This window comes from Globicephala melas, chromosome 5 (assembly GCF_963455315.2).
Source record: "Globicephala melas chromosome 5, mGloMel1.2, whole genome shotgun sequence".
In the NCBI taxonomy this organism is placed as follows: Eukaryota; Metazoa; Chordata; class Mammalia; order Artiodactyla; family Delphinidae; genus Globicephala; species Globicephala melas.
This window is the reverse complement of record NC_083318.1, coordinates 37,337,338-37,352,316: the sequence shown is the minus strand read 5'-3', so window position 1 is coordinate 37,352,316 and position 14,979 is coordinate 37,337,338. Positions and strand designations below refer to the sequence as shown.

General features: G+C 51.3%; 1 protein-coding gene across 3 annotated transcripts in view; it reads right to left on the bottom strand.

The window, feature by feature from the left end:
• The window catches only part of STX18 (syntaxin 18), a 122,650-nt gene that overhangs the window by 2,761 nt on the left and 104,910 nt on the right, over positions 1-14,979 (bottom strand). For all 3 annotated transcript variants that reach the window (XM_060299153.2, XM_030864193.3, XM_030864195.3), the window contains exons 7-10: positions 13,135-13,223; positions 4,320-4,378; positions 2,769-2,838; positions 186-266 (exon numbers count right to left, since the gene is read on the bottom strand). In XM_060299153.2, coding sequence (XP_060155136.1) covers positions 186-266; positions 2,769-2,838; positions 4,320-4,378; positions 13,135-13,223 — 299 coding nt within the window. The remainder of the gene's footprint in view (positions 1-185; positions 267-2,768; positions 2,839-4,319; positions 4,379-13,134; positions 13,224-14,979) is intronic.

The following is a 14,979-nucleotide window of genomic DNA, read 5'->3' as shown; positions in this document are numbered from 1 at the left end:
GACCCCTGCACCCCAGCTGGCTCCTCTGCAGGGCAGTGAGTGGGGTCCTGGGCTTGGCAGGGTGGAACGGGCCCATCCAGCGCAGTCCTGAGACCAGCCCTGTGCACGTGGCCCAGACAGGGTGGACACTACTGCCTGGACTCAGCGCCCCTCCAAATCAGACACGGTGCCCCGAGAGTACCCACCTCTCTGATGTCTTCATTGCCCTCCTTGATATTCTCAGTTGCTCCTACTACTAATTGGTGAATACTGTCAATCTCAGCTTCCTGTCGGGGAAGAGAACAGCAGATAAATACAACTGCCACCTCCTTCGCCGAGCGTATGTCACCATAGTAACAGTAGCTGCCACTTACTAAATGCTGGGGCTTTACACACCATGAACCCACGGGTCCTCATAGCACCCGACAGGTAGGCAACACTCTCATTTACAAGAGGGAAACTTAATTAAAGCATAGAGAAACCCAAAGTCACACAGCACCCAAGCTGCAGGACTGGGACTGGACCCGGTGCCTGTGCTCCCTCCACCCCGGCTGGCCGCCTTCCTCCACTCACTGGACAGGAAGAGTTCAATCGCAGAGTGGCCACCACGTGCCAGGGGCTTCAAAGCACACGTGGCTCTAACACATACGTGCTAGCTTCAAAATGGCACTTTGTATACCACCATTTTCTCTCTCTCAAAAAAAAAGCTAAAACTTAAAAATCAAAATGGCACTTTGTATATCACCATTTTCTCTCTCAAAGAAAAAGCTAAAACTTAAAAATCAAAATGGCACTTTGTATACCACCATTTTCTCTCTCTCAAAAAAAAAGCTAAAACTTAAAAATCAAAATGGTATGCAGGATGTTTGCAAAAGTTTTACTCCAAATACTGGGAAAGCTTAAACATGGGATCCTGGGCTTACACAGGAGTGGCTGGCTAATCGCCCACCATTGCACCCCTGCACCGGCTGCGAACCACACTGAGGTCTGAGGAGCAGGCCTATCTCTCCCTCTAGGCGGTGGGGAGGGAATACAGACGAGTGTGGGTTTTAGGGAAACCTGACTGATACAGTACCGCAGAGAGGAAATCGACCTTCAGCCATCCGATTCCCAGCAGTGAATGCCACATAGTCTAAGGACCTGAGGGCCAAGGACTGCTTTGCTCCAAAATCTCGCTTTTTTTTTAGAGAATCTCCAAGTGGGAGCTGGCTGACCACGGCCACTGTTCCCATGAGAGGATGGGTAAGAACCACCGTGCAACGTAGATGAGGAAGCCCAGACAGACTCAGCTCTTCTCAGGTCTTAGAAACCCCGAGGGAGCCAGGCAGGGCTCAGCCTGTGCTCTGCAAATCCCTCCCAGGTCGAGGCCCAGAGCCCTGGGGGTGACACAGGGTGGGGCCCTGAGTGGCTCTCTGCCACCTCCTGGGGCACATGTCCAGAACCCCGGGACTGCTGCTTCCTAACCGAGAACCAGCCCCCAACTGAGAATCAAATGTGAAGGGCAATCAGTGCTCCTCAGTGGCTGGGCTGAGTGTAGGAGCAGAAGAAATGGTCGTGAAAAGTAAGGGCTTTTAGTGCACTTGGGCCCCAGGACCTCAGAGTACTTTGCTGCATGTAAGCAGCCCTGCTGTAGTGAAGGCCCCTGGCCCGTGGCTCTGGCTGCGCTAGTGAACAGTGCATTACCCAGGTCTGCCACAGCCGTGCCCACAAACAACGGCTCCTGGTTCCAGGACTGAGAGCCTGAGGGGGCCCGGATCCCATTCGCCACCCCTGAGAGTGACGCAGGTGACCTCAGCCCCGCTTTGCTGAGGGGGAAAGAGCTCATGTCACATTACACGTGACGGGGAACCGGGTGGGGGCCGTCTGTCTGACTCCACCTGGGCTCTGAGCTCCTCCCGCCACACCGAGCTGCCTCTAAGGGACAAGTGGGTGCTCTGAGGGGGAGACATCTGACTGAGCTGTTTTCTGTGTCCGGAGGCTGAACTGATGGCCATCAGGCTTCCAAGTGAAGGCTTAGCAGATACATATTAGAATGGTTCCTGCAACACGCTAGTGAAAAGGGCACCTCCTGTGAACCACCTTGTGTACCCAACGTGCAATGATCTGACTGGCTGTGTGGTTTAGGGGGCATCCTGTGAGTGGAGTATCTTTAGCCAAGCAGCCCAGTCTAATAACAGTGAAGAAAAATAATTTTGTCTTTCAAACTCTTCCAGTCTGTGTGGATACTAAAAACAACAGGGAGAATTTATCAGGTGTCTGAAAATTTTGCCGGTTAGTGGCTGCTGGAAGAATTTCAGAACTGTAGGCAGGTAGGAATGACATGAAAATCCATGTATGAGGACAGTCACATTTCCTGTGAGGACGGGACACCTGAGGTGGCGGGGACCCGGCCTTTGAGAGGGCCAAGTCTGAGCTTGTCACACCGCTGGCTGAAAAGCTGCTACTCATGCACCTTGCTGGGTGCTTTCCATGGGGTATTCTCGGAGCCTCACGACAACCATGCAAGGGCCACTCTATTTTACAGATGAAAAACCTGTAGTTCAGAGAGGCTCCCCAGCTTCCCAGAGGACATCCAGAACCCAAACCTAGCCGCCTCCCTCCCCCACGTGCTCCGCTGCACAGGGCTGGGGCGTGTGGGGAGCTGCCCCGGACTGCAGAGGCTGCTCCCGGGGAAGGGGAGGCTCTGGGCACACAGCTGCAGAGGCCCAACGACCTCACAAGAAATGTCCCGAGTTCTTAGTGTATCCCCATTTTAAGCTAAATCTTAAAACCACTATATTTTTTCTTACTTGTTGTAAAACCTTCTCTGTGAATATCTCTTGGAGTCTGGAAATTTCAACCACTTTCCCTTCGATTTGCCTTCATAAAAAAAACAGATTACACATTAACTATTAGTACTTGGTGATCTTAACAGCAGCGTCACACATTTCTAAAGAAGCTGTCTCTTCTAAGTGAAGGCATGAGAGAGGGAGGGGACACCGCGTCAGGCTCAGGGAAGGAGAACACGGGCAGAGGAAGATTCACTCTCCTAACTGGCTCCCCTTTAACATCCCTCAGCTTACTGGGGCATACTGGACTGTTTGGAAACCCACCCCGCCCCCCTGGATAAGCTGGCTCCGGGGCCCAGCCTCCTGCGCCAGTGCCCGGGCCAGGGGCGCGCAGCTGCGCCCAGTCACACAAAGTAAAGTCTCCTTTAATGCCGAGCCCTGTCTTAGCAACACCGTGACACATGGGGGGGATTCAAAAGAAAACGTCAGAATGTGTTGTCACCCAACTTTGTTACCTCTCAGCAGGTTAGGGGGAAGAGTGCATTCACCGCTCAACCCAACTTTGAAAGGAAACCTGATTCTGGCTGAAAACATCCCACGCTGGGATATCAGCAACTAAGTGTGCGGGCTTCTCCCCGTTTCATGGGCGGCGAGGGTGACCTTGGGGCGGGCCGGGAGGTGCATGTCTAGAGGCTGAGCTGACAGCTGCTTTAGCACAGGCAGCGGCTGAGCTCCAGCCCAGGAGGAAGCGGAAATGTTCGATGGGGAGATGATCCCTAGTTGTGTCGCTCGGGCCTTGAGTCCCCCTAGACCAGGTGAGGGAAGGAGAGGAGACTTGGGAGAAGAGTAAGGAGGGGTGAGGGTGGGGAGAGCGCCGTCTCTGAGGAAGGACTGGGAGACGTGCTTGTGAAGCCAGAGACGGGGAAGAGCCGGGGGCAGCGATCAGAGGGAAACACCTGCACTCAGTCTCCAGGGCTGCGCAAGTGTAACGTCAGGATGCATCTTCTTTCGGGAAGTGACCACGGTGCAACAAGAGTTCCGGCGCATCCTTTCAGAATGCTCCCGGCATTCCCAGGGCAAGAGGCCTGAGTGCCTTCACCGGAGGGCTGCTAACCACACCTGTGTGGGCCACGGCCACGGGCCTTCTGCGTGGCTGATCGCTCTGGTGAGGGAGCAGCCGGACCCCAGTGAAGCCACCTGCAGGGCTTCCCTCTGTCAGCCGTCCCTCACGAGGTCTCCCTTTCATCTTGGAGTAATTAAGTGTAACTAGCCCCCACGTGGCAGTGGTCATGATGTTTGGTGTCATCTGCCATCAGGAGCCGATCCTCTTGGATGGGGCAGCAGCACCTGGGAGCCTCGTGGCAGCCCGTGGGGTTATCTCACAGGCCCACAGGTCGAGGGGAGTCAGTGAATTCAGGCAGTCTCCTTGACCCCCTAAGTGGCGGGAGGGGCGCGACATTTGGCCCAAGGGCCACATGTGATGCCTGGGCACCAGAGTAAATTAATAAAGTTCCTAGTTTTGGGGAAAGTTGTAAACTAGGCCATCGGCTCACAAAGGAACCACACACATACCTCACTTCGTCAAACAGGCTGTTCATTTCACCAATCAGGCGCTGATTTTCTTGTTCGAACTGTAAGGAAACAAACACGTTAAGGATGAGGACAAACTGACTAGAGTCTCAAAGCACCACAGCCAAAGGCAAGTGTTGAGCAAGGCGTGTCTGTGCGGAAACCTTTGATCCGCCCTCTAAGAATCACTGCGGAGCCCCTCTTTCCAGCATGGATCGTGGCGGCATTGCTGGAAGACCCTGAGTGTTCGTGTGAGGATAGCCACCCGTAGGGAGAAAATGAAACCCCGCAGTGCAGCGGGGCTGCCTGTGGCTGGACTTTCCATCTCACTCATTTGAACCGCACGCACGCAAGCCGACTCTGACTGGGAGCGCGGAGGCCTGTGGGTCAGCCCCGTTAGGCTGGCCGCCCTGCTCTCCCCTGGGCCCTCACGACCTCCTGACATCGTCCTCTTTAAATGGAGCAGTGAGGCTGCGCGGCCGTGCTGAATCAGGGTAGTGGCAGGACCGCACTGGGACTCAGTCTGATCGCAGAGCCTGGCCTTGGCCAGTCGCCACAACAGGGACACAGGCCCAGGAGCTGGAGAAGCTGCACTCCCGGTGCTTGGGATGGCACCAGGCTTTGGGGCTCAGTCTGGGTAACGATGCCACCCCAGCACCCGGGGAGCTCATCAGAGCTGAGCTAACTGCAGGGTGGACAGCTGCTCTCCCAGCCATCCTGCCAGCTCGATACTGGTCAAACGCGAGGACGGCGCGCATCTGAAGCGCCGCCATGGTGTGGGACCAGGAGGAGCTTGTCGTCCACGATGATGACTCAGGCCTCACGCGTCCACTCCTCTGTCTCTTCCCCGACGGGTCCCACGTGTTCCCAGCTCACGTGCCACCTTCTGCATGATACTGTCCTGGGCCTTGGAGCTCAAGGTTATTTCTCATTTTTCTAACCGTGGCCTGGTATCTTCTCAAAATCCCTTAGAATATTAGCCATTTTCTGCCTTGTACTGAGTTGTGCGTATCTCAAACTGTCTGCACGACTATGAGCCGCTCAGGTGGGAAACGTATTGGACCCACACACATTGGAAAAGGCCGCTGTCCACATGCAGGGGCTTGGTCCACCAGGGAGGGGGGCTGTGCTCTCATCTCCGCACCTGCCCGCGCAGCAACCTTGTTACAGCCGCCGGCCCCTCCGCACCCCTTACCTCCGCCTTGCTCACTCCCACGCCCCGTCACTCAGGGAGGCTTCCTCTAGCGGGGCCTCCTCAACGTCAAGTCCTTTTCCTCTCCCTCCAGCCCCTCTGCGAGGCTCTCGGCTGGCAACCTCCCTTCCTACTCTGCCAGTTTTACTTGGCACACTTGCCGTATTCGTTCCTTCCCTGCTATCTAAGTTCTGCCCTCATCTCTCATAGTCTTCAGTCTGCCCTCCATCCCGTCAGTCACATGCCGGCCCTGCCCCTGCACCCTGCAGATCAGGTCTGACGCCAGGTGCACGAGCCGGCCACGCCCCAGGCCTCTCCGAGAGCATCTCCTGCCATCCCCTGCCTCATCTCTGCACAGGCTAGCCCTCAGCCTAAGGTGGATTCATCCTCTGGCTGGGGAACTCCAACGGGTCCCTAGAAACCCAGCATAGGCACCTTCTTAGTCATCAGACGCAGCAGGGCAGGTTTCGTCATGTTCCACCATCCCCCTCTCTTTAAAGCTTCTCTGCTCTCGCCTCCATCACTGCACTCCCACGCTTGTTTGGGGTCTGGCTCCCCTCCTGGGTGGGGTGGTCTTTCTCCTCTGGACCCCGAGCCCAGCACAGGGCCCGAAACACGACAGGGCGTGGGTTCCCAGCACCAGCTGCTCATCAAAGCACAGAGGCCTCTACTCCACCCCAGGCCACCTCAGAGGCCGGGGTTGGCGAGGCTCCAGGAGGCCTGAGCGGTGGGGAGCCTCCTGCTGGGCCGGGGCAACCAGCAGGCTGCCTTGCTGGCCGCTGCCAGGGCACTGCCACGGCCCTTCTAATTATGTGTCAAAAAAGCTATTTAAGGGAATAAAAGCATCACTTTTGAGTCTGAAAGAATCAGCTCTGTTAACTGTCAACAGTTACTTAAGAGTCTGATATATATGAAAAAATACAATTACTTCGGCATGTGGGCGCTAATCTAATTCTCTCAGGTACTTTACTCAGGTTTTGGGGGTGGGGTGGCAGGGGGCATTTTCTCTGAATTTTTCTAACAATAATATGGCCCCACCCTTTTAAATCTACAGCCCTTTCATGCTTTTAAACTGTTCCTAAACAAAATTAACTAGGGGTTTGAGGTGGTTTATTACTGGAAATGGTCCTTGGGAACAAAGCTTTCTGTTTGTTTCCTCCCCAATTTAAGGGCACCTGGCTTTCTTTTAAGCCTCTTGGTAATTGTTACTTTTTTTCTTTTGGTTGGTAATTGCTACTTCTGAAGGGCTCCTGTTAGCAGGGTCAGGAGTGGGATCAGATTCTGGCTCTGACTTCCTTCCAACCCATGGGTTCTTGATGCCACCTGAGAAACTCCCCATTCCGGGAGGAAGTGAGAGAAACAAATGCCTCAAGGGATCAAGCAGTGGTAAGGGCTGAGGAGAGAGGTTTGCTGCACCACATCTATGGAGAGCAGCCTCCATTCAGGGGTTGGGAGTAACAATGAAACTGCATTTAAAAACCCAACAAAACCTGTTTCCCACAGGGAGCCATTTAACGAGATCTGGCCACGCTCTGGTAGGTTAGGCGGCGGCCAGGATGCTGACCGCATTCACTCGCACAGGCTGCAGGGAGGTTTCCGAGACTGTCTGGGCAGCAAACCTGTACACCTCACCTCTCATCCGCCGAGTAAGGCAGGGAGCCACCAAATGCCAGGCTGCGGGGCGAGGTAGGGGCTATGCCAGGGGCTTTGATGGCCCAGTTCCTGTGGCCTCACGGGAACTTCCTGGGTGACCCTGCCCCAGTCACTGGCCTTCTGTGTGGCCTGTCAGTTTCTCTTTGTGAACAGATGTGGTTGGTTATTCTTATCCTTTCCCGCCTGATCCTAAGGGTGAGGAGGGACAGCCCCTTTACCTTCTAAGCTGTATGCCCTTGGGCAGGTAACTTAACCTGTCTGTGTCTCTGCCTCCATCACTAAACTGGGGATAATTGTAGTACTCAGTAGGGTCCTTAGGAGGAAGATATGTGCTAATCCGTGGAAGCTGCTTACCAACTTCACCTCCATAAACGTTAATTACTGTTATTTAATCTCTTCAGGAGTAGATCCTGGATATGCAAAATGAGTCATTAAATGCTTTGACGGCCCCTTCCCCCTCCCTTGTTTCAAATTCTAGAGGGCCACTACTGGTCTCCTACCCTCTCAGGCCTGAGAAGCACAGGCACACAGATCTCCCTGGGGCTCACTGGCAGCCCGCACAGGCAGGGGCTTCACAAGGTGCAGTGCTGAATGCAGCCTCAGCTCCACGATCAGCACCAAGGGCAGGGGACCTACAGGCCCTGGGACGACACACCTGCCATGTCCTCCATCTCCATGAGTCCCGGAAAAGGGAGACGAGAGGCCCGGATGATGGAGGAGGTGGGCAGGCAGGGCCCGGCAAGCATGACGGCAGCCAGCCTGTCCTTCTGCGCCACTGTACTCTATCTACACTGTTTAGGCCTCACAGCAACACACGGTGCTTTCCCTCAGTGCAGACCCCCAACAGCAGTGGTAAGCATCATAGTTAAGAGTCTAGGACTTGGGGGCCCAGCAACAGTCCCTACCACATGGGGCAGCATAAATTAATAAATGCTCAAGCGCTCATACGGTACTGGGCTGAGACGGTTACATGCATGTCAGGCAGTATCATTTAACTGCTTTATTCCATTCGGAAGTAAGTCAGACTTTCAAGTAGGGCCCCCCAAAAGGGTTTATAATCTGGTTTAAAGTATACAGATCCACATTGTGAATACATTGTCACAGAAATCCTTTTTTAATCTAATCCTCTTTACTGTAGTTTTAAAAAGAAAATCATTCCTACCAAGGCCTTTGAGCGTCAGATGAGACCAGGAGAAGGATCTGCATTGCAAAGACCTACGAGCAGTTCACTGAAGCGACACTGTGAACCCACAGGGGGCTTGGCCTAGACGGCAGTCTGCCCCCTTGGCTCAGAAGACCACCGCCCAGGCCCACTCTGGGCTCTTCTAGTTGTGCTTTATCTGTGTCAAACACCTTCACACTTGTGGCTCTGGGACCCTCACCGTGACCCCCACCTGTGCCCCTGTGAACCTCCCCAGGGTCTGTGCCCCAGCATTCACCTGTGTGGTGCTCAAATTCCATCGACAATTCTCCTGTTCTCAATGTGTAAGCCAAGCTTGGCCACAGACCACAAGCCCTGCCAGCCAGCCCCCTGGTGCTTCCAAGGGCCCACCTACGGGGACAGGGGCTAGGGACACTTTTCATGTGATCTGAAGAACAGAAGTCACATTCATGACTTTAAAAATTATTCCAAGAAATACATCACTAAGTGCAGTGGTTTCACTGGAGGCAAGTAAAATGAATGTGGGCTTAGAAAGGAGGCATTTTCTCTGGGTAACATCAGAAAACAATTTGGTTCCACTCAGCCTGACCACAAAACATCTGCTTATATTAACTCAAAGGCATTAATATCCCTGCATCATGAGTGATGTATTGTGCGAATTGTGCGTATTGTGCGTATTGTGCGAATCATACAATGCTCCGCAGCCATTCTGGAACGAGTAACAACAGCTCCTATGGGTGAAATAATGAATTAAACTGCTGTTATAGGGCTCAATTCATTATTTTACCCTGAGGAACAGTCATTATGACTTATGACCACAATTTGCTGTAACACTTTCCAATTTCAAACCAATAGTATGCATTTCTTTCTCTTCATTTTCAGGGTTGAGCCTTTTAAATAAGGTTCGGGTCAGTCAGACTGTAAGATATGGTACTCAGCTATGAGCCTCAATTAAGAAAGAAGTGAACTGAACATTAAACAGCCTGTCATAAAAGTACTGAACAGTACAGCCTTCTGCCCCATCCTCTTGCAATTACGCGATAAAAATTAGGGAGGTCCTGCTGGTTCTGATTGCTTAGGTCACTGATATCATGACGCCGAAATAACTAGCATTATTGGGAATGATCCCTCGCATGTTTCTGGACAATGCTTCATTCATTTGGTCACTGCTTGGACAAAGCATGGTGCACCAACCATCATTACGGAAAGACAAGCCTTATGATATGAACATGTGTTTCTCATATGCAACAGCTACATACATCACACTCAGAACATGTGCAGGGAACCCAGGACCACACGGGGCCAGCAACGATCTCTCACTGTTTGTGAGGGAACATTCTCTGAGCAGCTGCTACGTGCCCTGCACTTTCCTGGGCACTCATACATACATGACTGTATTCCTGACAATCCTGTCAACTTACCAAGCTGAAGTTCAGTGAGGCTTATTTTCTTGCCCCCAAATTACACAGGCAGTAAGTGATATAAAGAGAGGGTTAAAAACCAACTCTGTCAAGTCCCAAAGCCCTTGACTGGGGCCATCTCTCACTGGGGCCAAGCATCAGCTGATCACAGATATCCTTGCTGCCAGCCTTCCACTGGTCCAGCCCCCGTGCACCTTGCAGCTTCTAAGCACGCGTCTGTGCAGGTTAACAAGCTGCTGCTGCTCACCACTGCCTGCGGGGAAGGCAAGTCCTCTGGCAAACGACTGACGGCCATTCTTCCAGCTACTTCCTTTATGAAGCCGTGCAGTGTATTTTTTAAAAAGCCCTAAATGGAAGCTAAGTTCTGCCTAAATACAAATGTATTCTTTCTTAATGAAGGGACAGTACTATACATATTTTTATCTCTAGCAAAGATAGGTGGTCATGTTACATGATACGGGGGAACGTGACATCATTTTCAATAATAAAGTTATTTTGTGTAAGCTGAAGGAAAACTATGAGCTTTTAAGAAACTCTGGCCATCATTTGGCTATCAGGGAGCGTGATCAAATTGTCCGCCTGGGCCTGCCCTCCAGCGTTGTGTCCCGGGGTGATGTGCGGTGCCTTTCTCTCCCCTGTATGCACTGTTTCAAACACCAGCCCTCAGGTGTATCCCACAGTCACGTCTCCAGCCCAAGCCCCAAGCCCGGGAACCCAGCGCCCACCAAACGCCTCCCACGGACTCACACCTGTCCGTGACCAGGTCCTCATTTCCTGACTGCCGGCATCCTGCTTCCCCGGGTCACAAAGCTCCAGGCTCTTTCTCCTGCCTCACTCTCTTCACACGCCCTGCTGCCCTCCAGTGGATCACCAGGTCCAGTCCACTTCCCGCGGCAGCTCTCATCTCCGCTCTCACTTCCACTCCCTGGCCATCGTCTTCAGCCTCTCTCTACTTGACTGGGCAGCCACAGCTGCTGCCTGGAGTCTACACTGCCGCAGTCTACACTGCGAGGCCTCCGGCTCACGTGCCTGCTGGTCTGGGGGGCACTGAGCACGTACTCCAAGTCAGAGGTGTGGAAGGAAGCAGGGGCCTGGCAGGCCACTTTAAGGTGTTTGAGTTACTTCCTTAGCTCAGAATTATTTTTATCTATCAGGGGCACAGACAGCTCTGCTTCTTGTTCTAAAGAAAGTCCCACAGCCTCTGAGGGAGCACCCCCATAGCAAGTCCCAGGAAAGTCATGGCTAATGGTGTCATCACTGGAATCAGTGTCACGCTTCTAAGGTGATGATCTTAAAGGGGAAACTGCTCATCTGGGTGAATGAATGTTTGTGAAACAGTCCTGAGTATAAAATATGTATGAAGACTCCACGGAGCGGCAGCTGCCACCCCGCGTGGCCCTTTGATCCTGCCGTTGAGGGCAGCACACGCACCACAGCCCTTCCCCACACACGTGAGCACTGCCCAGGCCCCCCCAACCCTGTGCAGCCCAGGGCTGCCCTGCCTCTGTGCACACCTGCCACTCTGAAGGGGAAAGGCCGAGGGAACTCAATTATGAGTGCCTTCTGTATGCCTGGCACCCTCTTGGGTCAGCTCACTCAGTCATTAGCCCACCGTGAGGGGCCACCGGTGTTTCAATCCCACAATCAGGCGTGGGGAAGAAACAGGAAGCCTCGAGAGCAAGAGGATTCTGAGCCAGCTTTATGCTCTCGGCAGCCAACGCTCAAGAGAGCAGACCTGGCCCCCTTGCTGGGGCTGGTGAGGCCTCTGTCAGGCCGCCCAGGTCAGTCTGCCAGTGCTCCTGTGCAGGCTACACTCACCTAGACCACCAGATCCCAGCGGGCACTCACATGAGCTGTGATGCAGGAAAAAAGCTCAGGGTTTGGAGCCAGGGCTCGGGGCGTGGAGCATGGCTCAGATGCTTGGCTCTGTGACCTTGCACGGGCTTTGGAAGTTTTGTGCCCCATTTTCGTCAACTATACAAGAGAGATAATTCCTACTTCACTAGACTGTTACGAGATTAAACAAACAAGGCCTGGTGCATAGAAGGTGTTCATAAATATAAATAATAATAATAACTTAGATAGAATATTCTAGTAGTTCTTACTGATGATCCTGCTTTACCATTTAAAACAACCTAGAGTTTTTATATTATATTCATCAAAGTCACTCATCCATTCAACAAACAGTTCCCACCCCTGCTCTAGGCTCTGGGAACACAGCAGTGAAGGCAGACAGATTTCCACCCTCGGGGCACTTGTATTCTAGTGGAGGGATGAGAGCAGGATGTGGGCACACAGACATAGTGGCTGGGGCCACTTCAGGCCAGGTGGTCGCGGAAGGACTCTCTGAGGACATAACATCTGAGCCTGTAGGACAGGAAGACGAGTGAAGAGCCTGGTGACACGAATGCCTCTGTGTGAGGTCTGGGAGGAGATGGGTGCCTCTCTCACTCGACAGCCATGGCTCGAAGCTCTACCTCTCATCTTCTTCAGGAGACATCAGGAGACCGCTGACTGCAGATAGGCTCAACCACTTACTAATGAGGGGCCCTTGGACAAGAGAGCCGACGGCTTTTTGCCAAAGTTACAAGAAGACAGTAATGCCCCAACACCTCTTAGTGTGATTACTGAGACTATCACGGATAAAACAAGCACTAAAGAGCTCTGTCCACCGTAAACAGCTGCAAATTAAGATGTCATTTGCCAGGCACAGCCACTGGAGGGGGACTATGTGGGAACCGGCTTCTCAGCTCTTTGGGCAAGGCCCGCATCCCACCAGGGCAGCTCTAGGACACATTTGTTCCCAACCCCAGGTACACGTACTCCATGTGGCTCTGTCACACCGATGTCCAGACAGCTGTGCATAGACCCGGCTGTAAACGAACAGGTAGGGGCTCTGGCCAAATCTGTCCCTTTTCTTTTGAAACTCACCCAGAGATAATAAACTACAATTGGCAGCTAGGGGACAGGTAAATAAAAGGAGGTGATATTCGCAGTTAAGGTGTTACTCTTTTCATTCTTCAGCCATTACTTATGCTTTCTTCACATTACCATGCACCAGTAATTCAAACAATTAAAAAGCACCATAGCAGCGATTATAAAAGACCCATTTAGAATAGAAGACTATTTTACTGCCACTGAAAAGACATCTAATATTAATAAAATTATTCCAAGGCAATTTCTTCTTTAAGCTACTGCAAATTTAAAACATAAGAAAAGCATACTAAGAATCTGGAAATCAAGTGGAAAATTGATCTAAAATATTTATTTATAATTTTTAAAACTCAGTATAAAAACGAGGGCAAGGGCATTTAGGATGACCTCCTACTCAATGAAATATTCTTACTAAAACTAGTTAAAAATACATGATTAGGCAGAGAATAGCATTACCATTTGTATTTCTTCTGGGGATAATTCATCTTCACCTTTCCCATCTCCCCAGGTTCCCAATTCAGGTTGTGCTTCGGCCGGAATCTTTTCTGTTAAAAAAAAAAAAGAAATTGAAAGTAGGCAGAAGGCAAAATATTCACTTTAGAATAGGTTGTCTTAGGATGCAGGCATATTTAAAAACATGAGATGGAAGGAAATCATAGAGCTTTGTCCACATTCGACTATCTGTTGGTTAATATTCAAGCACTGCAGCATGACTCTTTACAATGTAAAGGTGTGTGTGTGTGTGTGTGTGTGTGTGTGTGTGTGTGTGTGTAGATGGGACCCATGCACAGTTTCAGTATTGCCCTGATCTCAAATGGTCGCAAACCAAATGGACGTTCTTCAGGACCAGTTTTCAAGTGGACTTGACTTCAAATCACATACTCGTATGCTTATACCCCTCCCTCTACTTTTTAAAGACTGCAAAATGTATGGGTAATTTCATTAAAATATATATATATATACATATATAAAAAATAGAGGAAATGACATACCACGCCAATCCCATTCCCCTCCCAGAAGTAACCACTGTTTGTCAGTGCTTTGATGGAGTCTCGCAGGCTCTATCCAGCACACTCACACACACACACACACACAGATATGCAATTCCCTGCCTCCTCCGCAGCCTAGAGATAATTTATAGTTCTCTGTGTGTGTGGCAGTGTGCTTTTCACAAAGATATCAGTGGTAACACATTGTTCTAAAACTTGCTTTTTATAACTTAACAATGCATCTGGGTGATTACCCAATGTCATTTCACATATATCTACCTTGTTCTTTCTTTTTTTTTTTTTTTTTTTTTTGCGGTATGCGGGCCTCTCACTGTTGTGGCCTCTCCTGCTGCGGAGCACAGGCTCCGGACGCGCAGGCTCAGCGGCCATGGCTCATGGGCCCAGCCGCTCCACGGCATGTGGGATCTTCCCGGACCAGGGCACGAACCCGTGTCTCCTATATCGGCAGGCGGACTCTCAACCACTGCGCCACCAGGGAAGCCCTACCTTGTTCTTTTAATTGCCGCATAACATTCCACTGTAAGGAATTTTCTGTGTAACTGTAACTCCACTGATAAACCTTTGGTTACTTTGGGTTTTCTGCTAGTACAATGGTATGTGTGCCAGTCCATGCTTTGGTCCATTTTGATGTACTCCAGGACGGGAACCTGGGCATGGACTGCTGACTGGTGGTAATTTTACTTTTAATCTAGAGAACACTTTGACCGGGATCACATAAACATGGGCCAGATCTCTGACAGAGCAGAACAACAGCACAGCTCCCAGAAGGGGCTGCCCCACCCGGGGACCCTGATAGAGAGGCCTATGCGGCTCATCCAGGGGTGGGCTGGGAGCAAGGTGGGGGCGGGAGGGGGGAGGCGGAGCGTCACTCCTGGGCGGAGGCTGTAATAGGGTCTTTTTTTTGTATAAGTGACTTTGTGTCGGGTGTCTCAGCAGTGCCTCTGGGCTTGTCAGTGGGTTGCCAAGTACTTAAAGGCAAATACTGCTTCTTTTTCTTTTCTTCCCCAATCTCAGCAAATTTCCCATAGCTGCTCTCAGCCCCATGAGATGGGCAAAAGTCCAGAGTTTTTGCTTTGAGACTGATAAGGGAAAAGAACATAATGATAGCACCAATTTAGAGAAAGAAGATTAGGCAGACCTATGTACAAGGTATGGTTATTATTCTGGATATGTCATCACAAAAAAACTCCAAGTCATCTGCGACCCTGTGCAAGTTTTTAAAAATTGGCTGTTTTTGCCAGAACTGTCATCATATTTATAAAAGACACATGTGTAACTTAGATATAATATA